At 33.3% G+C, this 26929-nt stretch overlaps 5 protein-coding genes across 5 annotated transcripts; 2 read left to right on the forward strand and 3 right to left on the reverse strand.

The window, feature by feature from the left end:
* The first annotated feature begins 807 nt into the window (after positions 1-807).
* Positions 808-6017, forward strand: LOC128187474 (uncharacterized). The gene is made up of 6 exons (XM_052857906.1): positions 808-890; positions 1102-1140; positions 5072-5146; positions 5562-5684; positions 5808-5843; positions 5967-6017. Exons 1-6 carry the CDS (start codon positions 843-845, stop codon positions 6015-6017), a joined length of 372 nt encoding a protein of 123 aa, XP_052713866.1. The 5' UTR covers positions 808-842.
* Positions 6018-6605: 588 nt separating this feature from the next.
* LOC128190627 (putative phosphatidylglycerol/phosphatidylinositol transfer protein 2) lies at positions 6606-9904 on the reverse strand. The gene is made up of 4 exons (XM_052862745.1): positions 9220-9904; positions 9028-9123; positions 8139-8323; positions 6606-7465 (listed from the first exon to the last, which is right to left on the reverse strand). Exons 1-4 carry the CDS (start codon positions 9557-9559, stop codon positions 7385-7387), a joined length of 702 nt encoding a protein of 233 aa, XP_052718705.1. The 5' UTR covers positions 9560-9904; the 3' UTR covers positions 6606-7384.
* A 676-nt stretch (positions 9905-10580) lies between these two features.
* Positions 10581-13350, reverse strand: LOC128188935 (putative phosphatidylglycerol/phosphatidylinositol transfer protein DDB_G0282107). The gene is made up of 4 exons (XM_052860267.1): positions 13004-13350; positions 12614-12709; positions 11728-11915; positions 10581-11150 (listed from the first exon to the last, which is right to left on the reverse strand). Exons 1-4 carry the CDS (start codon positions 13251-13253, stop codon positions 11070-11072), a joined length of 615 nt encoding a protein of 204 aa, XP_052716227.1. The 5' UTR covers positions 13254-13350; the 3' UTR covers positions 10581-11069.
* A 3189-nt stretch (positions 13351-16539) lies between these two features.
* Positions 16540-18257, forward strand: LOC128189416 (serine protease inhibitor dipetalogastin-like). Its single transcript, XM_052861019.1, has 4 exons — positions 16540-16698; positions 16979-17099; positions 17679-17885; positions 18099-18257. The coding sequence occupies exons 1-4, from the start codon at positions 16638-16640 to the stop codon at positions 18181-18183; spliced, it is 474 nt and encodes a 157-aa protein (XP_052716979.1). The 5' UTR covers positions 16540-16637; the 3' UTR covers positions 18184-18257.
* Positions 18258-19171: 914 nt separating this feature from the next.
* Positions 19172-26668, reverse strand: LOC128189415 (15-hydroxyprostaglandin dehydrogenase [NAD(+)]-like). Its single transcript, XM_052861018.1, has 7 exons — positions 26298-26668; positions 24943-25066; positions 23915-24027; positions 22136-22232; positions 21589-21665; positions 20841-20989; positions 19172-20190 (listed from the first exon to the last, which is right to left on the reverse strand). The coding sequence occupies exons 1-7, from the start codon at positions 26388-26390 to the stop codon at positions 20064-20066; spliced, it is 780 nt and encodes a 259-aa protein (XP_052716978.1). The 5' UTR covers positions 26391-26668; the 3' UTR covers positions 19172-20063.
* Positions 26669-26929: the final 261 nt, after the last annotated feature.

Raw genomic sequence — 26929 nt, forward strand, 5'->3', positions numbered from 1 at the left:
TTGCGAACTGCGTTCTATAGAACGCAGTTCACTATTCAATTGCGAACTGCGAACTGCGAACTGCGTTCTAAAAACCGATTGCCACATTCAATGTAGTGTTTAAGAAAACGTTTGTCTTACGCTTTAGCAAAACTAAAAATAGAACCATTATTTTTTATGTTTATTGGGATTTAAATACAGTTTGGTCACGTGATTAAATCCCATAAATCCAGAAGGGCTTCATGAAATCTTGATTAAAATTTTCTATGTGTTTTAACGAATGAATATGGTTTCATTACAATAATAGATTTGTTTTAACATCAGTTAATTAGTTTGTGTAGGTAGAACAGTTGTGACTCAGATAACTCGTTATTCAGATTTAACTGTTTTACTATACATGTGCTCGTGTATTAATGCAATTTAATACGATTTAATTATTTTATTGTATTATTCAATTTAGAATTTATTAACCCTGTGTGTAGGCTAACGGAATTTGAGAAATAATGACGGAGCAGACCGGGATTCGAAACCGGGCCACCTGAATATCTAGTCAGGTGCTTTACCAACTGAGCTATCTGGCGCCGGTATTCGAACAGGTCTGACCGTCACATCTGTAACAGTATACGTTAAGTTCGCAAGATGCAAGTTTTAATAAAATGAGGCGTCACTGAAATTTCAGACGATGCCCAATGTTGATGACATTTATGGCGTTTTTCTGTGCACTATGACGTTATATCTTCATGCTGCGGTGAATGTTATTGTGACGTCATAGTTATATGACGTTTACAACGATTGTTGATAATCGATTTTGCGGCTAGCAACTGATAACAAAGAGAGAAAGTTATAGAGAATCAAAAGTAAGAATGAAGCGACAATTTGAGACAACAGTATGCCAACCTTCAGCAAAAAAGGTATTTTTATACATACGTGTATATACTAAATCGTACTATCTGACATTAAAACAAGTTTTTAAATAAAAACAAGTCATTGAGATAATGCTTACAATACTTTAAAACAGATTGAGTACCCAGCTTCAAATAAAAACTTAACTTTTGTTAATTGTAGTTTATTTCATCAATCTTTAAGTATATTTCATTCCATGTTATGCAATATTTTATTCAGGCAAAGGTCTCCGATAACTACGGAAGAACCGTTGAGTCGGTAAGTTCTATTGCTCACTTTATTGCAAGAAGAGAACTCGTAGGTTCATCTACTGTAATTAAGGTCTTCCGTTTCCAACGGAAGACCTTATACTGATTCTGTTGGAAATTCTTCATTATTATTTTTCTTCTTCTTTTTCTTCTAGACGTTTCTTTAAACTGTAATATCTCGCTTGTTTGTCATTAGATTTTATTCAAATTTTCAGGGTTTATTGGCAATGACAATAGCTTACTATAGCACCAAAAAATTTGAAATCGCTACTTCCGGTTTTGAGTTATTCCCCTTTGAATATTTTTTTAGTGGGTCTCGTGTACCTGCAAAGGCTCCGAGTTTATCCGTAGCAAGTAGTTTTAATTTACAAATCCTTAATGTAGACATCTTGAACGTTGTCCTCCTAGTTTTAAAAGTTTGATTAACCCACGTATACTTCTTAAAAAATTACATCGAAATTAATGTTTCAAAAAATGTTAAATTTTGCTTATATCTTTGCTCAATAACTTTTTAGTTGTAAATTTTTTCTAGACACATATAGAACAAAAGTTGTGCAGAATATTAAGAGCTTTCATTTGATACCATAAAAAAGGGGCTAGCCCCTAAAATGAGGGGTCTAGATTCCTTAAAAGTCTTTGCTTCATAACTCTAAAACGGTAAGTTTTTCGATATGGGCGTCGCTGCAAAAATGTTGTTTGTGACTTTATTGATCTCATAAAACTGTTTTTGTGTTCGGGTATTGCATAATATGAGGGAAAAGGTAATACGTGTTGACCAGTACTCGCGGCAAGTTGGCCAAGTTAACGAAACTCCCCTCGCCCGCGGCCGAGAAAATCGGTCACCATGGTCGCGGCTGGGCTACCTAGCGGTCAGCGGATATCTAATACACGAGAGTTGCGTCTCTCATATACGAGTATATTTAGCCGCCAACTCAAGAATTGTTTTAGTTTTGATTACACATAAAAGTTTATCGACTAAACGATTCGGTGTCAATTAAGAAATTGTTCAGTTAATTAATAAAAGCAATGTCATTCTCAATCTAAAGCAATATTAGACATAGATCAATTGTGGGTTTTAAGTTTAAAATAAAGAACTTTTATTTGATAGAATATGGTCATTATACTGCAAACTTTTCAAATCGTCCTGGGTTCTGAGCTGTGCGTGTCTGTGCGTTGAACCTTTACGTAATCTATCCTTCGTCCACGGCCGAGGAGATGAGCCACGGCTGCACTACCTAGCGGTAAGCGGTTATCTAATACACAAGATTCGCACACCGCGATGCACACTTAGATGAATAAGAATGTGTTTGAGTTTATATAGCCGTAAATACAAGAACTGTTTTAATGTTATGTTATAAAAGTTTGTCCATCTTGTATTTATTCAATTAAACATTTGAGTGAAAATGAAAATTAATGAACGATATTACTCCAAATCGGAAACATTGTCAGACATAAATTAATGGCTGGTTTGTATATCTAAAAAAATTTACCCCCCCCCCCCCCCCAATATCAAATGATGATCATCCCTCGCACATGGCCGAGGAGATATAGCGCGAGTGGACAAGTGATCCGCAGTCGGTTCGTGTTCTTCTACATGTACCTTATTACGCGTTCATGTTTCATATTTTGCACGGACAGAACTATACTTATTATGTTTTCAACTATTATATAGGATTAAGATGAAAAGATAAATTTATTTTGCTTGTACAGCTGATTGAGCATTGATTTAATTATACTATAGCGTACAAGGTAGTTTAAAAATCAACTCAAATTATAATCAAAGTTCCATGTTACATGTTTGCGGTAGGTGCTAGCACGATAAAAGAATGTCCTGAATTGTCCTGAATTGAGGCATTTGATGATTATTTGAAAGAATATTCACATGAGTTTTAAACAATTGAAGATTAGATTCTATCGGTCCCATATCAATCACTCTGTAGTTTTTCTAATACATGGTTGTTCGTTTGAGTGTGGAAGCGAATTCATTGCTGCGTCACCACCCCCTCCTCCCGCCCCGCTGACAAGTGCTCGCGCTGAATTTTTTTTAAATTGGCGAAAAGATATCCAGATCTGTCGAAAATCATTTTTGGTGACTTCTTCTTATGTGTAACATTTTCTATTCAACGTGTTTCACTTTCCCACCCAATGTTTATTCAGTCAGTCTGTGTTAATTCAATCGCCACGTGCGACCGAAAATCTTGTGTCGCTTTAGCACACACAACTCAGAACATATGTAATTGAGTAACAGTTGGAAGGTGCTTTTATTAACAATAATACTATTATTCGAAGTCAATCATCTTTACATTAAAGATGTGGAATCGTAACCTGAGAGTGTGGCTAATAAATTAACCCGTTAAACACGCTAAACTTCTATAGTTATGAACAGAATAATTCATAATATATTATAATTGAAAGTTGGAAGTCAAAGGAAATTTTGTTCTTTAGAAATACGACTACATTATGCAATGCAGTCGATCGCCATAGAAATCATCAAAGTACTGCAAGTGTCGACAGATTTCTTATTTCTTTGAAAGACCATAATTGTTCACTTGACTTGCAGACTATAAAATAGCGACATATCTGCCTCCAAAAAATATATGCGCTTCTCAAAGTTACACTTAAGTGCGTTATTGGGGATTTTATTTATTGCTAATTGTATGAAAATTGATATAAAAAAAATTAATTGAAGTTGTGTATTATGAGGTTGTAATGCAACTTAATTTACTTACAAGGTTAGCTACAGCCGGTGGAATAATAATTTTAGGTGAACAATGAATACCCAATATATTAAAATACAAGATAAATAGTTTACAGAACTATAATACTATGCATGTGTATATGAAGGTTGCACCCTTATTTGTATGGATGTAGGTGAGGAGGTAAAGGTGTATCGATATACATACAATGTATGACTGCACATACGGATTCCGGACCGTGGCTACAAGACGATACACATAATAGTTTTTAATACATCAATGCGCAGTTTGATCTAGAAACTGACCAGTTTCATATACTTCTTCGAATTTCTCTAACATGGACTGTCTAATTCCTTCCCAGAATTCCAATTTACGCAAGCGCAATTGAAGTTTTTTTTTTCAATTTTATAAATCAACCCACTGACATAAAAATAAGGATTTTGCATATTATTACATCGTCGAGAGAGGTACTATTCATTCTGTAAATAAGGTTATTTAATTACATTACGTTACATAGCGGTGTCTTTATGAAACAGAACCATCTGGTGTAAAATTGAGATGCTCGCTTTTTCATAAATTCTCCCGCTGATCTTTTTTTTTAGCTGATTATATATTATTTTGAATGTCCAAGTCTACTCGTATCATTAAATGATATCAGACGACACACATTTCCCTATAGAAAAGTTCAGAGATGCCATCAATTTTGACTTATTACTAAATTTTGTCCGCACGTAACAATTCTAAACTTGCATATAGTCTTCAAAAATTTAGAAAGATTTGAATAAAGGAGTTATCTTAGAGAAAAGGTTACGTGTTTTGTAGGCGTGTTCGGTTTTAAAAGAAAAATACAATTCCTGACATGAGTCATGAGTACATACTGTTTATAACAATGCTTGCTACCCTTTGAAAATTTAACTCGCCATATAACATGATGTCTCATTTTTTAAAGAATTTTTGAAATGATTACACAAACTGTTCGACAAATAGTTTTCATACAACATTTTCTTCTTTTCTTTTCAAAACATGTTTTATATACAGGCTTTCAATCACAACACGTTTTTATAACAAAAGCAGAACTGAAAGTTTAGTCATTATAGTCGTTTGACACCATATCACATATATTTTCAACCCGCAGCAACAACGGAAGACCTACTCGTGGCTTTGCCACGAGCTCTGCTCTAGTTACTGTCACTTATTGTATCTGTATATTGTTGTATTTAATCTACGTAAACATTCATTTTATAGATGGACGTTGAGGAGGACTTATTTTGTTACTTGTTCAGAAAATCAAGTTCAGCCACAAGACCCTTCCTTAAAGCAGTTAGTATTTGGTCTCTTGTAAACTTGCGTGTTTATTTTTGGAAGGTGTGGTTATTTGAGGGGGGGGGGGGGGGGTCCGGGTTTTTTTTAAAATTTAAGTCAATTAAACATCTGGAATAATTAAGATTGCTTCTCTACATATTACATGTGTTAGTAAACCCCCACCATCATCGCCTACCTTGAAACTTTTAATTATGCATACAGTGAAAACCCCAATAGCACAATCAATATTGAAGCTGTTAATTCTTGCCTTGTTCTTCTGCACGTGCATCTTTTCAAATTTCTGGCGACAAAAAACATTAACCCTTAGGAGAGGCAGTATCGATACCGGTATGTACATTTTTTCCTATCTATGACTTACATAAAATGACGGAAATAAATCATTGTCAATTTTTTTTTCTTTTTTTTTTTGCAGACAAGAGGTCTTTCAAACAGGCGCTTGAAAATTACCTCAAATCCCATAATGCCATTGAATTCATGGATTAAAAAACGAGAAGGACCTTTAACCAATATTGATGAAAGACCACAGCTTAAGAAGGTATAAAAGGTCTTTTTATGGCCGTTTGGTACCGGTTTAAAATATATCACTATTTGAAAATAAATATATAGAAATGAATATAAGGTCTTGTATTAATATTAAATTTACACATTTACGTTTTAGACTAAAACCATCAAACAAAGAAATGCTGCAATTTCAGTAAGTTATTTTCGAATTGTCATATATCATTCAGTAAATTTTCCGAATAAAATTCGTATCCAAATATGAAATTTATCATGCTTAGATGCTTAATGTTAACTTTTTTTTAAATACAAATTTAAGGTAGACGTTGAAAAAGACATTGTTTCCATTTTCATGCGCCTGCATTTATGAAGCGGAACATTCCTGACGCTGATGGTGCTACGATCAAACTAAAGCTATTACATCATGTTGCTGATTTTCTGGATTTTCTGTTGGTTGTGCAAGCTGAGTGTTTCGATCTGATAAAATAAAGTTTATACAACCGATTACCTCCTATATCAAGCTACTAAATATTTGAATATTTCCATTCCATATAGATGTCCATAAAAATAATGATGATTATAATGATGATGATGATGATGATGATGATACGGTAGTGAACTGTATGGAAGTTCTGTTGGTCAATTGCATCAGGGCAACTGACATTGGTCATTTTTTTTTTAAATATGATGGCAAGTATTACAGGACATAGATATTGGTTGATGTCTCTTGCGGATTACAATGATGACAATGTGCCAAAATCTTCTGTATTTATATTTCAATTACCTTTTCATAGTTTTTCAAATTTACTGTTTTATAAAGTTTACAATTCATAGCTGTGGTAATTCATTGTGCTTTTATAATTGCATTTTGTGCTGTTTATTCTTACGAAATAAAAATTTTAAAAATATCACAACAAGGCTATCGTTTTGTTTAATTTTTTGAAAGAACAATTAAAGCAAGTTACTAGTATTCTATTTTATTTGGAAAAACACGCATATTTTATAAAGTTCAAAACATAATGTACATAATGTTTTATTACGAAAAACTTTCGCTGCTTTGCGTTACACGTATAGACACCGAGTTTTACATCAGCGATATCAGCAAAGTGTTTCAAAAGGTTTAACACTAGAGTGCACTTGAAAACACATTTTTATCACTGAGGCAATTTTATGAACAATATTTGACTGATAACAGTTTCAACTAGTATCTATATATTTATATTATATGATAACTAACGTATTATCTTATCATTCAATATATACATGCAGTAAAGATTAATTAGGTTAATATACTTTGATGTTCAATATGAAGATAATTATATGTAGGATTTATAATTATATACATGACAATACAAATAAATATTTATGAATATATATAAATTGTGACATTTTCAAACTTTTTACAGACGCATGATATAACATGTATAGTTCACGTCATTTATAACAATTTGATGAGTTTTTATTTGATAAATGCAATATCCTTGGCTAACATCAATAATATGTATCATAAATAGTTCAAGGACAAAAAAGATATATATACGTTAAAGAATGTACAAAAACGCATATAACAAAATTTATCGTGTACTCAACAATACAAAATGGAAAATATGTATCCATGAAAAACGATTTTTAAGTACACGATGACACTGAAAATATTAACAATAAATATAAATATCAATGGTAATACAGTTCCTTGCATTGTTAAAGCGTCGTTAAATATCAACATGAGAGACACGTCTAGAGAACGAATGTTGTCAGACCACAAGTCAGCAGTTTTCCATCATCCCCGTTCAACCAGGCTCGTGTATGGTACTTACCCTGGAAAAAAAAAACCAGAAAAAAACACGTTAATTTTTTAGGTTTTAAAAACCTGAGCATGTAACTATTTTGTTGCCAGATACACCGCAACATTCATAAAATATCCTAAAAACTATCGTAGACGATACTGGTAGCAAAGAGTCATTGCATCCTCGCTAGTTAGTAGAGTTTGTATTTGAAACCTCCACAGCTAATCTCGCATTCGCTTACAGCTGACCGTGGGCCAACTCATTCAACCTTTTTCGTTTTATGTATATCTTATGACCTTTAGCGATTGGCTTCCTCTCACTTTTGTAATCGAAATCTCGCCAATAGCATTGATGCTTACGCATACTTTTATCAACAATGGAATATCGTTACTCATCTAAATACTAAATAATTTTCCTTTTTCATTGTTGAATTGAGAATAATAAATGATAAATGTTCATGAAAACGACAAAAGTTCAACGATATGGTCCATGCAAGATTGGCAGTCGGTTGCTTACTTTTTCTCAAAATTACTGTTGGAGTTTGGTGTTGAAATTAAGTTAATAAATAAAGTCTCTTCCTTGAAAGTCTATGAAAGTTCATTGATTTTATAGTGTTTGTTTTAAAATGTTGATTCCTAAATCTGTAATTTTTTTTATTAATAAAAAGTTATACTGCACTTTAGAGCTCCTTTTTCCGTTCATACCTTTGGGATGAACTTTGGGATCTTTTTGTCCGTTGCCCAAGTGTAAAACCCTGGTTTGTACGGACAAAATACTTGTTTCACCTCCTGGTTTTCGTCAATCGTACAAAATTCCCAGTGGTTATCGTACAGATCTTTTCCGTTATATTTGACATCGACGAGAAATTCGCCTTCTGTGAGAGGCTTCTCTGGATATAAAAAAACGAGTTTATTATTAAAACATGTACAATTTTATAAAATCGAATCAATACACTTAATTTGGAGGAGAAATGTGGAAAAGTGATAGGGCATCAAAGACACGTATAGTGACATATAATCTCAAATCATTTCTGACTGAATTCATCCTTTCATTGTGTTAAAAGCTGTTAAGTAGGAATTTTTATATACCAAATCCTGTGTCAAAATTATTATGTCAGTTTGTCAAAATTACAAGTACAAATTCCATAGAAAAAATTGAAAGCAGTCATGAACATATTGGATCCTCGACACCCCGTGACTTTTACTTTTTATGACAGCATGACACAACACGGCGATTTCAATCCATAATTGTGAAACTGTTTATATCGTCAAATATTGGTGTTAATCTTTTTAGCGCAATGGTGATAGCTTCGGTCTATCAACACCAAGTCCGAATACCGTATGGGCTTTTTGTTTTTATTAGCATTAAAAGTAGATTTTGTCCGCCTCACAATCGAACTTTTTGTCATTTTCAAGTCGAACGAATGATAGAAATCTATTTCTCGTAAGGAATATAGAAGTTTGGGCTTGAATGCGAAACTTTTCCCAAAGGTGTGGAGGACCCTTAATTTCATATTTTACAAACAAATGAATTTTTCTATGAACGCTAATTAAAGGAGCATTATAGATGTACAATAAAATGAAACATTCTTACCTAAAGTGATATTGATGAACGTTCTAACTTTCAGTCCACCAGTTTCTTTATCAGGAAGTAGTATAGCTTTACCCAATGTTATTCTATCTTTATCATCTAAAAATATGATATAAATCAAACCATTTCAAAATAATGAAATGTTAATTCAGAACAATTTTAAAACAGCAGTATTGCCATCGTGTCAAAACTCACCGCAAGAATTGTAAACATCCCCGATGGCGACATATTTGTTATCGTCAACGAATTTTTGCCAGCGTTTGGCAGACTCTACACTCTCAGACACTTCCTCATCTTCGTCTAATTCTTCACCATTTAAGGATAAGTCTACGTCATTTTTTGGCTTCAATACTATTTGCCTGTTAGCTTCTAAAATCTCCGAAGGTGGTCCATGATTGAACATGGTCATGTAAAGAGTGAACATGGAGAAAAAGAGCGTTAAACAGGTCAGAAAAATGATTAACGGAACCTTCCTAACGTTCATCATATTGACGGTACGACGTTTACAGATCCCTTTGAAATTCATATAGACCATCAACTATGTCATATTCCTTTTCCTTTTTTTTCAATTTCTCCGTCCTTTTCAGAAATTTAAAAAAAAAAATCCTCAGCAACAACGATTTCCAACGGAATGAAAAGAGTGTCCAGTACAGTCGCCCGTCCTAACGATGGATCAAAAACACAAAGAACACAAGTCACATGTCACTGCCCACCCGGATAAAAGTGGACAGTTGGCCCCGAGTCAGCTGCTGGGTGAGGAAGCCAAATGGACAATCCTTTATCTGTACAGCGCTGTTTAATCTGCAGCACCCATTGATAACGCTTATCCTCTGAGGTGTTTGTGTTGCAGTTATCTGGCGCAATGGTTGTCCCTGATCCCTCAGTTTAAACTACTGACATGTGATAATGAGTGCAAAGGATAGAATATTGGCCAAGGTTTAACTATGTGTTTCAGTGAACTTGTAGTGTTTAAGTAGCTTTTGATAAGTACCTTTGTTTATAATTGTTCTATTAACATACTTTTTTTATTACAATTAGGAGAAAATACAAGTGTGTCATAAATGTTAAGCTTATGATATAACAAAATATACTTAAGTTGTTGTTTATGACAGAACCGATTAGCTGATATACATCAGTTAATCCGTGATGTATCTGTCATCATCAGCCTGTTGATTTATATAACATATTACCATAAAAAAAGGAAACATTAAATTTCAAGAGCGTTGGTTTGTTTTTATTCTTACAGTATTTAGATTGATTCTTTTAGCCATTTTTTTTTAAATTTTTTGTTTAATGCATTGTAAATTGATTTTTTAAATAAAACACCCCCAAACCTTTCCTAGTATCTCTGAACATTTTCACTTATCGAACATGTTTACAGTTTGTAACTTTCTATAGGGTAAAATAGACGAATCATCTCGAAGAAATAGTCAGCTCGAGCATAACAGAACAATTCTACATCATTTATTCTCGATAATAGTTCATTTTAGAAAATAATTCAAAAAAAACACGACAGCGAAATACTCCTTAATTTTTATTGAAAATCCACAGCTTACAAAATATTAACATGTTTGTAGTTATAATATAAAAAAAAATATTATTAGTCTCGATCATTTAATTTATTTAATTCTATACTAAATGATTATAGCTATGTCCACAATATAGGTCAGATCATTATTGTGGTCATAAGTTAAGTATGTAAAGAAAAAAATGAATAAATCATTTCAAATCCACAAATTTTAATGAAATTAAAACTTTATTTTCTAATACTGCAGTACTTAGTATTATAATTTGAGATATTGGGAATACAAAAGTTCACATAATACACGAATATAAAATACCAAATCCACTCTATCTCTCAGTTTTTTAACAGGAATTTAATATACATACATGCATATGCATATGATATAAGTTTAACATTGAAATAATTCAATATTTCAATCTTGCAAAATAAAAAATATTTAATGTCTCTTTTATGCAAATCTTACCACGCTTTAACAATACAACATAGGAAAGCAATATCAAACAATTTGGCACCGTCAGATCTACAAAACAAATTCCGCAAACCCACACAAAATCACGTCCTCGTTTTCATTGGTTAACCTTGCTGTAGCTTTGTACGTGCCCTAAAAGATAAAAAAAAAACCACATCTAAAATCAAGAAATCTTATTTATTAACCTCTAAGTTCAAAACCAGTATTTTATGGTCAACTACATGAAAATGAATTTAAAAGTTGAATTTATTATTAATGAAAGAGATAACCTTAATTTTTAATTTTTTCGGGGGGGGGGGGGGTGACAAAACAACAACACCCCCCCCCCCCTTTCCGAAAATCTCAACCCTCATTGGGGCATGCTCTTCCATTTATCATTCTATGCTATTGAAACCAATATCAAGTAAAAAACGTCTTTCTTTGGAAATTAAAATGGTCGTATTTTACCACCTTTTTGGATTTTTGTTTGACAATTATGAAATCATGCATATGTAATAGTTATCATAGGAGTAGGAGTTGCATGTAACTTTCCTCTTCAGCTATAACTCATGAATAGATATTTATTTGATATCTTATCGTGTGCAGATAAGGTACTAAGTGTAACAATAGTAAAAAGCATACTGATGTAATATCGTTAACGTTGTTATCTAGATGACGCACATTTTTTATTTGTACTATCAGATGTGGGCAAGTGTTTATTTAAGAATACCTTTGGTAAATAGTTAGGTATTTTTCTAGATATGACCCAAGAATAGCTTCCGGGCTTGTAAGGGCAGAATATCCATCGGTCTTCTTCATCTTCTTCTTCCATTTCACAAAACTTCCATTGGTTCTCGTACAGATCTTTACCGCCATAACTAACGCTCAGGAAAAATTCGCCGTCTGCTAAAGTTTCCTCTAAAGCAAGAAAATAAATTTGTTCTTCATTCCATATAATTTATTGTATAAATAATACAATTTTGAATAAAGTATGACATTTTATCACTATGTATATGAATTCTTTAGTTCTTAACGCAGAAGTTGCTGCCAGTGTAGAGATTAGAGATTTGGAAGGAATACATGTAAGTCATTTGCAATTTGGAAGGACAAACTATTGGAGCAAGTAATCTTGCCTCTTGACTTTGTCACTTACAAAATAATTAAATATTATTAAATTTCTTGCATATGTTGCTTCATTACTTTCTTAAATGAAAATCTTTATTCCTTTTAAACAGATTAAACTTAGTTTTGAATTCAATAATATGAAATTTTGAGAATCTTGACTTCTCAATCCATTGTCTTGATACTGTTATGATGAGATATATGTATGACAAATCCCTCGTGCCAACTATTAATACAGCTGTATTTAGATATATACTCGTACACAAATAAATGCATGTATAGAACATGCCATAAAGCTCAATCAAGCAAATTCACACAAATGATGTGCGATGTAAATAAGTAAGTTGACGTTATTTCTGTACATTATTTTCGGTGATTGTACACACGCTCTGCTAATCCAGGCTCTTGAATTCAAGTATATAATAAACTGCGTGTGTCTACTTCACTTGTATTTTCAAGCTTGTAAAGCTTAGGTTTCTTTATTTTACACTTACCAAATGTTACATTTAAAAACGTCTTGGATGTCACCCCTCCTCTCTCTTTATCGGGTAAAAGTACAGTTTTACCGAGCCACTTTCTGCCATCTTCCTCTGTAAAAATCCAAACCACTTCTCATTTTTATACATAATGTTATCAATGCTTGCTGAATTTCATTTTTTAAGCTAGTCTTTCTATTAGTAAAGTTGTTTTAATTCAAATTCATAGCTTAAATCCTTCCTTAATTCATTCCTTTTAATATCAGATAAAATACTCGATAAATCCTTTACAATACTAGATATCAGTATCTAATTCATACATTACCTCCGCGAATCTTCTAGATAAACAAACCACCAAAACAAATGCGATACCCGATTGAAAAATAATTCATATTTTTCTCCACTTACCACAACTGTCATAAATATCCCCGATGGACACATAATGATGAGCCTCGATGAAGGAATTCCAAGCCCGAGCCGATTTCAACACCTCTTCGTCCCCGTCGCCTTCTAACACCCGCTGTAGGTACTCGTTGGTCTTTGAGTTGGCCGATAAAATCTTCTCTGGGGGACCATGATTAAAGTATATCACATATATAGTTACAAAAAATACGCAAGTGAAAAACAAGCACAGAATAGAAGCTTTACGGCAGTTCATGCTGGAATATTATACTACTTAAAATCATAGTTGTTAAACACGAAATATTTTTATCGACTTCAGACGACCGTAAGTGAACCTTGAACCTCAAACGATTTAACTGTCATCACACATCTATACATACAGTGTATGTATATCGTTGATATTGGTGCAGCTCGTTGCATACTGCAGTCAAGTGCGTGATCACTTTATATTGTATATTGTAGAACTGATGAATTATAAATTTTCCAGTCAATTATCTTGCGCGGATTTAGGTGGTGGGGTCAGGGTGTCCGGACCCCTCCCCCCCCCCCCCACAAAGTTAATTTTTTTATTACATTATAAAATTACCAAAAATATGCCTCGGACCCCCCCCCCCCCCCCCCCCCCCCCCCGGGTAAACTCATATAACCGTCGGACACCCCCCCCCCCCCCCTTGAACAAATTTTCTGGATTCGCGCATGATTATCATGGAGTTGCCTATATGATTACTTGCACTACACAACCAACATCTAACTAGTAATTAATAGCTTGTTCAGTTCTTCAAACCAGTCATTATATTCTAAATATATGAACATTGTAAATCTCTGCAATGGTGATATCTCTTTCCTTTCTCAATCATATAGCTAGAATAAATAGTGCTCAAAGACAAACCCGTAGCTTGATTTTAAAGGTGTTTGTGTGTATGGGGATGGAGTGGGGTCTCTGTAGCTGCAATAATGTAGCCCTCTCCCGATTTTTTTTTTTTTTTTTTGGGGAGAGGGCTACAACTCCATAGGATCTCCGTAATGGTGCAAGTGCGGGAGTGATTCACTCCCGCAACAATTTCGTCTCAAATCGTATATAAATGACAATAACATTTGCATTTTTTACCTGAACTCAAACATTGTAGATGTCCATGGCATAAATTAATCCAAAAATATCAAGTATAGTCCATATATCTGTTATTTTTCGTCTATGTCAACAACACAAGTTGAATTTGTCCGCCATGTTTACTGACCTTGACCGGTCTTATTTTTGGACAGCCAATGAGAATTCAGGAGCGGATCTTGAACTTAATATAGGAATTCCTCTTTTATAAACATAATTAACGCGGTAAATATGAATTTTCCATTATATACCATTTCCTTAAATGATATTTTAGTGATAGAACAAGGTAAGATCGATTATCTACACTGACATTCACGTTATCAAGCCCATCAAAACTCCAAGCGTAAATCCCATAAAATCACGCGAGAACTGTCATGGCTGCTGAAAAAAGACGACTGGTAAACATGCTGATGTGTTTTATCTGGTTTTGATTTATATACGGTTACTTTGTTCAACCTGAATTAAAAAATCATTTTATCTAAAGGAGGTCAATTATAAAATCGATCTTTTCAGACCGAAGTCAGTCGCATTAAAAAATTAATTTTGCACCATTACTGAGATCCTGTGGAATTGTAGCCCTCTCCAGTAAACATCAGATATAAAAAATCGGAGAGGGCTACATTATTGCAGCTAGGGTCTCTGTTGAAGAATTCTTTGACAGCTATATAAAAACACACTTACAAAACACTACAAAAAATGATGCTATGGTTGTTAAAGGAGTTTAGCTACAACAGACAAAATTAAGTGCAGTAAAAAAAAATATCCTTTACATCAGTCCCTATGATCTTGAAGCAATATAAGACTTAGTTAAGTCAAAAATTGTACAATGTCTTAATATCTCTTGATTGAAAACACCGACTAAATTAAAATGCAATTTAATGCGTTTTCATTGAAAGTTAATAATTACACATTTCAATCGTCTTATTATGATTAACTATCATCTTGAAAGATCTTGAAAGCTCTTATTGAAGGATGTTTTCTTGATAAGTTGGAATTGGTCCGCGGTTCTAAAGAAGAAAGAAGTCAACGCTGCGCGCGGTTAATGACGACGACAGACACAAATATTGATTGAAAAAAAGAGATATCTATTAGATGTTGTTTCAACACATCATTTGATTGTTTAAACAAATTTATTTATATTTCATAATATAACTTGCCTATCACAGTATGACTTACGTGCAAAACGTATTAATCCACTTAATGTTACATTTGAAATTTGTGCAAATTTGAAGAGGGGGAATAAGATAGTGCGCATGTCCATTCAGTCTAGTAGTTAAATACAATTTTTTATTAAAATTTATGTTTTTTAATTAAATCTATTAAAATATATTATAATACAAGTTTGCAAAAGCGTTATTTCTTACTATATTCAGTTTTTGATATATTAAACAAACGATAAGAAAAAAAATATTGCCTTAATTTTGGTGGTATCGAACCAACAACATAAAAAGTCTAGTTATAAAATGTAAGCTTATGTCTGGTACTTTAACCACTGAGCCATTGCAGACAAACAAAATAGTTTATTTAAATACTATGTGTGACTTTGTCACAAAATCACAGACTTGCATTATTTTTTTGAAACGCTTAATTGTTGGGATACAAAATGACATTTTCAATGTATAATGGGTCATCTCTCCACGTTTTTGTCGATTGAAATCCGTTTTTGTTTTCCATCAGACCTTATTCAGACTATGAGAAAAATATGGAGCACAGTCCCACTCTATAAAAGAAAAAGCCTTAAAGTTCTAATAATAAAACTATTTGGAGGTTTTGATGCGTAACTGCTTGTTCGAGTCAACATATTCCAAGTATTGAACATAAATAAAGGTTAAAAATCGATGATATGTTAAATATATATTGTTTTGAATTTTTGGGGGGTAAAAATATCAGATTTATTGATAGTTTTCATTTTTTCAGTATCTTATCCGTCCATGTACATGTATAGACGTTTTACACGCCTTATCCACCCATCTTTTTGATTAAAACCCTCTTTTTAGCAGTGGACCATTTTCTGATTTTAGTTATAGAAAATTAAATTATAAGGCATGAATTTGATTTCTTGCTATGTTATACGATATAACATATCTTGGGACAGTATTTAATACATATTCTCTCTTAGTTATGTTTCTCCTTGTATTCTGTTTCACCTTAGGGTCTCTTATTCTGACATTTTGATCATTTCTATTGTATAAGAACTTACATAAATATATGAACTCTTCGTTCCTACAACAAAGAGATAAGCCTGATCTTTGACATTTTGTATAATAATCATAGGCCAAGGTATTCTATTTATTCTTCATTTATAATCTAATTCTAATAATGCTGACTACCTGTATACTAAATCAAATTAAAAAAAAAAACAGAGTAAAGACGAGGATGGAAGGAATAAACATCAAAATCATACAATGATACAGTTTTCCTAACTTTCTGGAGGCATGCAAAATGACTAGGTAACCCGACTTTTGGTTTTTGTGGCCTGGGCATTTCTGTTTCCGGTAAGTGACAGTCTTATTTACAGGGTCAGTGTTCTTGTCTATGGAATACAGTCAACCAAGAAAGATGAAAGCTGTTTTGTTACTTGCGATATTGTCTTCTGGTATGTATTTTGAATTGTTTAAGTCAAATACTAGTACATAACAGTAGGGTACTACTTTGTGTCTTTAATTATATATATAACATGTAATATGATGTAAAAAAAAACCAAGTTATTCAATCGTTTAGATAGGCTTTTCTTTTTCTTTAATATTACTTATCTCTCTCTCTCAATCTCTCTCTCTCTCTCTCTCTCTCTCTCTCTCTCTCTCTCTCTCTGCAGTTTCTTAATTTTTACCTCACAGTTACATTTGTTAATTTTCAGTTATTTTTTTCCTTTTCAGTCGCCTTTGTTTTTGCCATGAAGAGGAGAGTCGCCCACTGTTCCATATTGATGGAACAGGTGTGTTATACACAAGGACACGATCCTCAGTGTGGAACCAACAACTTCACCTTTTACAACAAGTAAAGTATATTTAGTGAGTTTGTATCAGAGTCATAAGTTTTATAATCTGGCACGTCCATTTCTACAACGATCCTGTTAAGATCAAGTGTGTGTTATACAATTTTTTCAATATTTTTTCCCCGCTTTTATGAATTATTATTAAGTCTATCAATTAATCTTGGGTAATGAATTCGCAATAGAAAACTATTGGCACAAAAGTGTTTCTTTTCTTGCAAGACATTGTTTGATAAATAAATCATTATAAAGCTTTGTCATAAAAAGCTTCTTTTAAGCAAATTGCAAAAGATTAGCTACCGTTTTACAACCAATACTTGTACGATCGATATTCGAGATACTAGTACTTGCAAGTGCATCTTGGGTACGAGTACCCTGTACATATTATTATGTCAGACGTCTTCGAGAACTGCTTGTAAAATTAAAACAATAACGACAACAAATTGAATGAGCCTTCGATCGTGTAGGTTCTTTTTCACTCTTTGAAATTCCAAATTTAAATAACTTCTTATCTATTGTGTCACATTTTAAAGCCCTTAACATTCGCAGTGAGTTTTAAAACAATACTCTTCTTTTATTCCAAGATGTGAGTTTGCTCAGACTCATTGTAAGAACCCATACATCCATCTTGCCCATAGTGGGCCGTGTGATGGCGATAGTCACAACTCCATGAACCTGACTCATGGACAAGAACTGGTGTTTGAACTTTTTTGTAAGTCGGTGACATCACACTCTTGTCCGGATGATTTTGCTGAAGTGTGTGGCTCTGACGGCGTCACGTACATCAACCAGTAAGTTTTCGTTTTCTTTTATATCAACAACACTAGAATTAACTTAAGTCGACTTGTTTCACTGGTGTTTCGAAACGCGAAAACAGAGACGTAACCACAGTACCTCGAAATTAAAATTAAATACATGTACAACAAGCATCTTCAATAAACCCGAAACGGTTAAAGTGTTTCCATTCGCAGTACTGTAATAATGTGGATTGTTCACCTTTTCAGCTGTTTCTTTGAGACCCACCGCTGCCTCCACCCCGACTTGTACATCAACTACGAGGCTCCATGCAGTACAAACCCCGTGGGATAGAGACGCCTATTTCTTCTATTTTGTGATATGTACATACAAAAATATATTTATTAAAAAGAGAATATTTACGTAAATTGAGTATGCTAGTAAACCTTTAGGGAAGACCACAGTATGTCATAATTTAAGCAAAACATTTAATTGTAACCATTGGTCAAAATATTTTAAAGGGACCTGCATTAGTGGACACGAATTTTGATCAAAATTTTATTTTTTAATTTTTATGTATAGAATGGTTAACTTGCGCATTTTGAACAATTGACCAAAACTTGAATGTTAGAAGGGAAGTTTTAAGTGAGATACATAGATAAGAATTCATTGTTATGTAAACAAAGCTCGAGTCTTATATTTGTTTACAAATAAAGTTAAGTATGGAATAACCATTTCTATGACAATATGACTCATGGCAAACAAAGTAAACTGATTCAATGTGTTCATAAATAATATTATCAGCAAAAGAAAGCAACATTTATTTGAATCTTATACCAATAAACCACATATGTTAACAATAACAAGGCTCGATCTTTGTTTACAAAACAAACTCTTTATCTTGCTTATAACTCAATATTTGACTTTAAATTTTGACAAAGCATATCAAATACCCATAATAACTTTTCCAAACATTAAAAATAGAAAAAATTTAAAATTTTGAGCTCAGATCGTGTCCATGTCCCTTTAACAGTGTTTAATACTCCTATGAGATTTCAAACAATGTCACTTGAAGTCTCCAGAAGTTATCGTATTAAGACTTTGGTGTAACTTTATTGTGGTATATACTTTTCAACAAAAAGACAAAGTGATACTGCATTACACAGAGTGGTTTAGGGAAATTGTACTCCCTCGTAAAACAAATCCCAGCTATTACAACCAATTCTCGTACTCAAGAGGAAAGCTACTTATCTATTTAAACCTAAATTGTTGCTTATAGTAAAGGTTTGCTGTGAAGAAAATCTTATTTTGTTCCTTAATATAAAAACCATCAACACAGCGCTTTAATACTCTTAAGAGACATTTATTTTTACAACACGGTATGGTTACAAATGACATACACTACAATAAATATATGTTTGATATGAAACCATTACAAAATGTTTTGTTGTTCCTGTAAAGTAATATTGTTATTTTCACAACATGGTTATATTGTAAATGAGTTGTGTGATTGAAAAGGCGTGGTCTACGAGATGATTACCGCTGTACTCATATTTTATATACAAAATTCTACAACCTTGCTATGTTGTGTTCCGTTTTATTACTTTTTATGTTCGGGTGAAAAAAAAGCAACCCTACATTATGCAAGATTATTGTCTCAAGCGTTTTTCTCATCTTAATTAGGTAGTTAACACTTAAAACAATGCAAAGTATTATGTTCTAGAAATGATTCTGTGTAGATGAACAATGCAAATGAACGAGATTGCAAATACATACATTGTTTTCCTTTGTTTTGATCGTAGGGCATCGTAACTTTTTTGAACAGTGCATGCTAATAATAGACACGATAACAAAAATATGCTAGACAGATGCGTACTACGTATACAATGTTGTTTCGATATGATTATGTGAAGATAAATACATGTACCATATCATACGGTACCTGTATACTGAACTCAAACGACATTGTTTCTTTTGCTAAAAACACCCGCTTTCCCGAGGTCATGATGGGTAATGGATATTGAAATAGGTTTACAATTTGATATACGGATATACATTTGTTTGTCTAAATAAATACAATGGTGTGTTGTTATACTTGTCGTACACCTGTTCTCACACAGCCTTTTACACGTTTGTCCTTTGTATATTGGAACAATATGCTTATTGCTTCTCAAAGCTCCCGTGTGACCTTACATCATGGGTCTGTAAACTTTATACAGCACGGTTCCTGCGCATTAGGTGACGGGTTTCACCTCAATTGAGGTGTATTGCGTGCCGTCCATCTTAGAACACTTGACAACAGCTCCATTCTGGTTCACATCACGAACAAGTTCCATGAAACAATCCACTACCACCTCCTTGCTGTGGAAAGGAAGAAAAACCGACTATACAAGATATCATTTCAGAATGGAAAGAAAGCAGGTACTGTTCTGGCGTGAATGTACACATTTCTGTTGGCCATGTGGTCCAATCAAGAAGCAAATCAAGGCAAATTGTTTACTCAGAAAAAAAATAAATGGCTTATCGTTGTAAATTTGTTCTTTGTTAGCAATTCACGTGTTAATGATAATCAACTGCAGTGTACAAAAATTCTTTCTCAATAAACAACGCCCCCTTTGACAAGCTACGTTTTCAATTATTGGTTTAAGATATTTGAAAGAAGACGAGGGAGTCACAAATATTTTATCTTTCAGTAACGTCTTCTTTTGTCATTTCTTTGCTTCAGTGTTCTTTTTTTTTTCTTCGCTAAAATGTGCTTAACATGAATTCACTAAAACTTTCATGTTGCTTTGTGCGAGAAATACATATATTCATGTATTAAGTAGTTTCTACTAATAATCTGACAAAACTAAATTCAACTTGAAGCCAAATGTAATGAGAATGAAGAATCTATAACTATTCTTTAATCCCCAAACTAAATATAAAATAACAAGTAGAATTCAAAAATGATAAAATAACATGGTATAAAAAAAAATCGATGCTTTATTTCGTCTGCAATATGACCGACTTACGAGACAACGCCGATCATTTCTATGAACTTGCTGGCCTTCTGGACGTCTAAACAGTTGTCGTCATTGATTTCTTTTATCAGGTCTGTGTCAACGAATGCCGGACATACCACGTTTAATCGCACTCCCGCAGATTTCACCTCGGAATTCATCTGTTTAAGAAAAACCGATTAATAACCCGTCAGACATCAAATTACATGAATTATATGTGTCGATGTTAAATACCGACTCTCAGTTTATCCTCCTATAAAGAGTCTACAAATTACACATTTCGTGAAAAACAGTTGATACTGTGTTCTTTTCCTTAGATGTTAAAAAATATAAAAAATTAGGTTGAAAATTTTTACACACCTTAAACCTTGAAAAACCAAAAAAAAAAAAACCATAAAAAATAAAAGAAAATGACACTTGTGTAAAAAAAAATCGTTTCGATAAGTGGGTTATGCTTATCCGTCACTTAAATATATTCTGTTGCTTGTTAATGTATATAAACTGTCAATTACGGTTTTCTAAAATGTCATAAAGAATTATTTAAAGACGTCAAACTGGAATGTTATAAGAAAGCATAACACAGCTTGAGATAGCATTTGCACAACAGAGCACCAACAAGCTTGCACTGATGATGAACTTGTTTTGCGAACTAAAAATGCATTGATTTAGAAATTGAAGCATGTATATTCTTCAAATCTCAAAGTCCAAAGATATATCTTTGGTTCAATGAACAGGTGTCCATCATTATCTGTTTGTTTACCGCCAGACTCCGCGTCAGAGCTATGATGCCAGCTTTCGTAGCGCTGTATACCGGGCTCAATGGGTTAACGTTCAGACCTGCAAAGATAACGACAAGAAATAACCTAAAGCTCCTAGTGTTCCCTCCAAGAAATGATACAAATCTGCTGTTGCTTTTTTTCCTTTGGTGATATTACTTATCCAACTTTCATCCCAAAAGTTTATCTTATCAGAATAAGGTGTGGGTTTCAGGGGGCGATAGTGGATAGTGAATATGTAGGAAGGTGTTGATCTATAATAGTTAATTAAACTTTATAGAAATTTCAAAATGGTTGATAAATTCGTGATATTAAACAGAACCCAAAATGTAAACATTTAATTGAGGAAAACAGATATAAATGTCAGTGAAAAAATTCTATACACCTCAATCTTGTCTGGTATTATGCCAGAAACATAAATCTAAGATGTAAAAATGTTAGCTTCTTAAACTTGTCAGTAATACATTTCGCAAGATATGATAAATACTTTAAGGGAAAAAAATGATGCGAGAGAATTCGGAGCGTCTATACCTGCAGCAGACGATATGTTGATGATCACTCCGCCTTTCCCGCCCTTGTCTGTCCTCATGTGCTCCAGCGCCAACAGCGTGCCTCGTGTTGTTCCTTTCTGTAATAAATATAAACATAAACTGAGATCGAGTCAAACAAACTCATGACTGCAATAAATCATTGTAATTGTTTAAATGCGCCTGATGTTTTATTTTCCAAAAAATTGTTTGCCATTGCTTGATTTTCTTTGCTTGAAGCTCAAGTTATGTAACTACTAACGAAAGCTTTTTTTTTTTGGTTTGAATTTAAACATCATATAAAACATATCTAACTGTCAATTAAATAGTATCCTGATAGTCTATATTCTTACTGCTATTTACCAACAACAACATGCAAAAACAACAAAGAAAAAACTTTCACTACAATTAAGTTTCGCGATATGACAGTCAAGCAAAACCTATAAAATGCATCAATTTTTCTACCATAGAATTACAATATTATACAGTTCGGTTCATTAATAGGAATGATGAACCAAATAGCCTGTTTCTTCGACATGTGATGCACCGCTGATATACTAGTATCTTCCGGGTGTTGCTAAAACGCGGAACGGAAAACGGAACGGAATGGATTACGGAAAATGTTCTATAATATTATTTACTTTATAGATGTGTTAAACAAGCTTAAAACGATATAATTCATGTATTTTTTAATATTTTTAAAACTGTTCTCCATACTCAAGTTTACATTTTTTTTTAGAAAATGTATGATTTTCTTACAATTAACATTATATGCTTTGACCACGTGTCCCAGTTTATCAAACTGAACAGCTTTCTATTTGGATTACGTTGCAGGAATTTACAATCACACAGGTAAACGAACGCCGATATTAGAAGAATTTTAAGGAGACTTTGCAGTACATCTAGAGCGTTAGTCATCCAGTGATATGAATCTGTTTTCGATTAATTATCTTTAAAATAGCTCGACGAAAAGGTTAGCAAACAGATGTTGCAGCAAAACCTCGTAACAATGAAAGTGGATGTTGTTCGTCGGTCACGTTATTGATATCAATAATGCTATTAATAATTTTTTAAAATAGTATGGATCACTAAAAATAAAATGTGGATGAGGGTACATCATGTTTGAATTTTTTTTTAAATAAGTATAAAATCCCAAACAAGTTTCGAAGTCATGAAAAACACAACCAAACGCTTCAACCAACTGCCCTTCACTATTTTTCAAATAATATTACTAAAGGAAAGTAATTGAAAAGTTATTTTAAAAGCTTATTTAATCCCAATGTGTGTATATTTCATTTCTCCGTTTCGTTCTTTATTAAGCAATGATTTAGTTGATAGACATTCGTAGGAATGATATCAAATAATTACGCAACCTTTTGATAGTAATCATTTATAAAATATGAATAAATGTTATAAAGTAAAAGTTTGTGTCGAATCTATACAATACTAGATCTTGACATTAAGCGATAAACGTCATCATATTTTCCCGTTTTCCGTTCCGTTCCGCTTTCCGTTCCGTTTTCCGTTCCGCGTTTTAGCAACAACCTATATCTTCCATTGCAGTTTCAGGCTTACCGTGAGCGAAATTCCGTTACTTCAAATTACTGCCTCGTTTAATGCTACATTAATAACGTCTGGAATCATTCTTATTCAAATTAATTTGGTTTTTGTACAAGTTTTAATCATCTGTATGTAAATTTTGTATTTACCGCCACCCGGTAAACATGACAACAGGTTCAAAGTTGGAGAGAACATTTCATAAGAGAGTTCGTAACTACTTTACCAAATTGACATCGATCGTTTTCTCCCATAACGGATACACCTCTCCGCCAATCCCAGCATTGTTGCAGACGATATCCAGACATCCAAATGTTTCTTTGACTTTTTTAAACAAATCTAAATGACAGTATACAAAATATCAAAAATGATACGATCTTTACACGTATTTTTGCGAACACAAAACAGTTGTCCAAATTTTATATATTCCAAAAGTAGTACCAATTCCATTTTCAGAATTAATAGTATAGCGTGAATACGTCGCTTTTAGCAAACAAACAAAAAAGAAAAAAATAGACAATGATGTTCATATACAACTATAATGAAGTCCATTGACAAATCAAAAAATGATTTATTAACTTAGACGGTTTATAAATGTGTTTGTTGAAACAAGAAATTATTAGCTCTGTTAGCCGAAACAAAACACAATCAGCTAAATAAAAACTGTAGTACAAACACCATATTGCACCAGGTTGAATCGGAAATCAAAATAAAAATCTGATAGGAAGTCATTTGATGTTCTAACAGTTTGCAAGACATGCAGAACGCAATTTGGCAGCACTTCGGTAATGGGATACGTACGGTATTCGATAAATGCTTTTACATACACGACTGTATCGAGCTGGTGTGTGGTGTTTATACTTGGTCATTTTATCTAATTTGTGAATCTAGGTCAGAACGTTTACTATATATCTATCATCTGGCAAAATGAACTACGCCATTTGAATACAATCTGTTTGTGCTGTGTCAACTGACATATTGTTGTTGCGGTTGTTGTTATTGTTGTTTTGAGTATATGTGTTGTTGTTTTGGGTATACATGTGTGTTGTTTTGCTTGCTTGCTTTCATCCTTCAATAACACAAAATCAAGTCTAGCCAATTCTCTTTCTTTAGCAATTAAAGGCCAAAAGGAAGGTCTAGTCGTTTCATTTGTATGTTGCTATTCTTTTATTGGAATTTTAAAATATAATAAAATGGTAATTGGTTTTTGTTGATGGAATGTGTTTTATATGGTAATGGAGAGAATTGACTTACTTTCCATCGGCTGTTGAAGACTGACGTCACATGTTTGAAACATTGCATTTCCCTCCCCATACTTTGATTGAAGTTCTAAGAGTGTCTTTGTCCCTAGCTCACCATTTGTGTCGCAAAAACACACCTATAGAACGAAAAGGAAATCTTCTTTAAAACAGGACTTTTTTCCAAAAGAAAAAAAAACCTAAAGAGTAATCGTTGCAGTTGTGGTGTTCATTCATTCTTTTTTTTTTTATGGAAGATGGAAAATTATGATCGCATTTCTACATGTAGTATCTGATGCATTTCTTGAATGCACATAACGATTCTTAGCTCCGTTTTATTCAGAAAGTCGGCGCCTTTGCTGGCTTAGGGCACCATTAATGTCACTGTCTATTATAGTGTAGCATTCTAACTGTACAATCAGTTTTCAGACGTTTCATTTCGCCAAATCGTCGTCCTCCATCAATGAAAAAGCTACAAACTGTCGCTCATTCATGAGATGCAATATTGCATTCAGAACGAAATGATCTCATTAATCCATGCTTGATGTTATATAGATTGGAGCTTAGGGTGGTTTGTTCAGGAAATAACTTGAAATGAAATACACGACTATACGAAGGTTTGAAATACAATTTATAATATACATTTAGTTTTAAAAAGGACGCCCAGTTTTCCTTTCCGTCATATATTAAAAATCCTTTATCATTATATATTCGGATTAAGTCAAATTTAAAAAAAAAAAGATTTCCTAATTTATCAATGGAAATAAGTTTTAGATATATACATTTCATACAGACCTTTTAAAATAATGGGGAGTCCTCACAGTCTTCCGCTATCTGGTGTCGATAGGAAAAAGGGTTGAATCTTATCCCAAAAAATCTTAACTGCGTGATGGGAGGTGCAGTTACATTTTGATGGGGGTTTTAACACGATTCAGATACAATTTCAAATGGTTTCGCACTTCTATAGGTGCTTTGGGCTCTTGAACTTCTGTGAGAAAGTCGTTTCGAGCGGATGTCGTAACCCATCAAAAGTAGCAGATAACATACAAACACCCCCATCCACTTCATTTTGAAAACTTAATAATTTTTAAGAATATTGATGAGAATATTGGTCAGAAACTTATCCATAACAAATAATATTAAATGAAAAAAATGCATTGTAAATACTCAGGTAGGCTGAATTGGCAAATTCTTCCGTTTTCCCTAACTTCGAGGATTTGACAACGCATACATGAACATTCCATTGCGATTTTAGGTTACATGAAAAATTGTATATTTGTAAAAAAAAAAAAAAAATTATGGTTTCAATACAAGCTACAATATACAAGTATTTTATAATTACAGATGATATGCGTAAGTAGGTCAGCCTACCTTTGCTTTCTGTGCCAGAAGCGCCTCTGTGATTGCCTTCCCTATACCACGGGATCCACCCGTTACCAGCGCCACCTTACCAGCCAGATCCATTGTAACGGAATGGGGGCTTATCAGTTCAGTGCCAGTATAAACGACGAAGTGAACGAGGCATTCTGAGTGAGCGTTGAGGAAGCTCTCGTTTTCTCCCTCCTCCTCTCTCTCTCTTCCTTCACCTACATCTCTCAGTCAGTCTGCAGAATGGATAGCAATTTTCGCTTGCTCTCTTTCGCTCTTTCTCTCTATGCTAAAGAGATATGGATCGACATTTTGTGATGGTCGGCTGCAAAAAATGCCGCTAGGTCAAAATCCGGCGTAATTCCCACTAATTTCTGACTGCTGGCAGCAGACGGTAAATATAAGATCGTGATCGTGACATCACGGAAATTTTGTTTCAATTTCTGCATGGTCTTTTGTTCACTCACTCACTCACGAAAACAAAGAAATATTCAAAACATTTTTTGAATAGAGCGATTATAATAACTACCAATGCGCATCGCATGAAATATTTCAAATGTCAAGTTAGGTTACCAAATAAATTAATGGTCATATCTTGCGTGCTCTGTATTGCCAGAGAATGTCAGTCGATAGCT

This window comes from Crassostrea angulata, chromosome 6, assembly GCF_025612915.1.
Source record: "Crassostrea angulata isolate pt1a10 chromosome 6, ASM2561291v2, whole genome shotgun sequence".
Taxonomy (NCBI): Eukaryota; Metazoa; Mollusca; class Bivalvia; order Ostreida; family Ostreidae; genus Magallana; species Magallana angulata.

Coding starts and splice junctions, on each gene's coding strand:
- LOC128187474 (XM_052857906.1), top strand. CDS start 843: ATGAAGCGACAATTTGAGACAACAGTATGCCAACCTTCAGCAAAAAAG. Junction 5,147..5,561: donor CAAGACCCTTCCTTAAAGCA/GTTAGTATTTGG, acceptor TTTTTTTTGCAG/ACAAGAGGTCTTTCAAACAG. Junction 5,685..5,807: donor AAAGACCACAGCTTAAGAAG/GTATAAAAGGTC, acceptor TTTACGTTTTAG/ACTAAAACCATCAAACAAAG.
- LOC128190627 (XM_052862745.1), bottom strand. CDS start 9,559: ATGGTCTATATGAATTTCAAAGGGATCTGTAAACGTCGTACCGTCAAT. Junction 8,324..9,027: donor GTTCATCAATATCACTTTAG/GTAAGAATGTTT, acceptor TTTTATATCCAG/AGAAGCCTCTCACAGAAGGC. Junction 7,466..8,138: donor TCCCAAAGTTCATCCCAAAG/GTATGAACGGAA, acceptor TTTTTTTTCCAG/GGTAAGTACCATACACGAGC.
- LOC128188935 (XM_052860267.1), bottom strand. CDS start 13,253: ATGAACTGCCGTAAAGCTTCTATTCTGTGCTTGTTTTTCACTTGCGTA. Junction 11,916..12,613: donor GTTTTTAAATGTAACATTTG/GTAAGTGTAAAA, acceptor TTCTTGCTTTAG/AGGAAACTTTAGCAGACGGC. Junction 11,151..11,727: donor TACCTAACTATTTACCAAAG/GTATTCTTAAAT, acceptor TTTATCTTTTAG/GGCACGTACAAAGCTACAGC.
- LOC128189416 (XM_052861019.1), top strand. CDS start 16,638: ATGGAATACAGTCAACCAAGAAAGATGAAAGCTGTTTTGTTACTTGCG. Junction 16,699..16,978: donor ACTTGCGATATTGTCTTCTG/GTATGTATTTTG, acceptor TTTCCTTTTCAG/TCGCCTTTGTTTTTGCCATG. Junction 17,886..18,098: donor GGCGTCACGTACATCAACCA/GTAAGTTTTCGT, acceptor TCACCTTTTCAG/CTGTTTCTTTGAGACCCACC.
- LOC128189415 (XM_052861018.1), bottom strand. CDS start 26,390: ATGGATCTGGCTGGTAAGGTGGCGCTGGTAACGGGTGGATCCCGTGGT. Junction 24,028..24,942: donor TCTTCAACAGCCGATGGAAA/GTAAGTCAATTC, acceptor ACTGTCATTTAG/ATTTGTTTAAAAAAGTCAAA. Junction 20,191..20,840: donor GAAATGATCGGCGTTGTCTC/GTAAGTCGGTCA, acceptor TCCTTTCCACAG/CAAGGAGGTGGTAGTGGATT.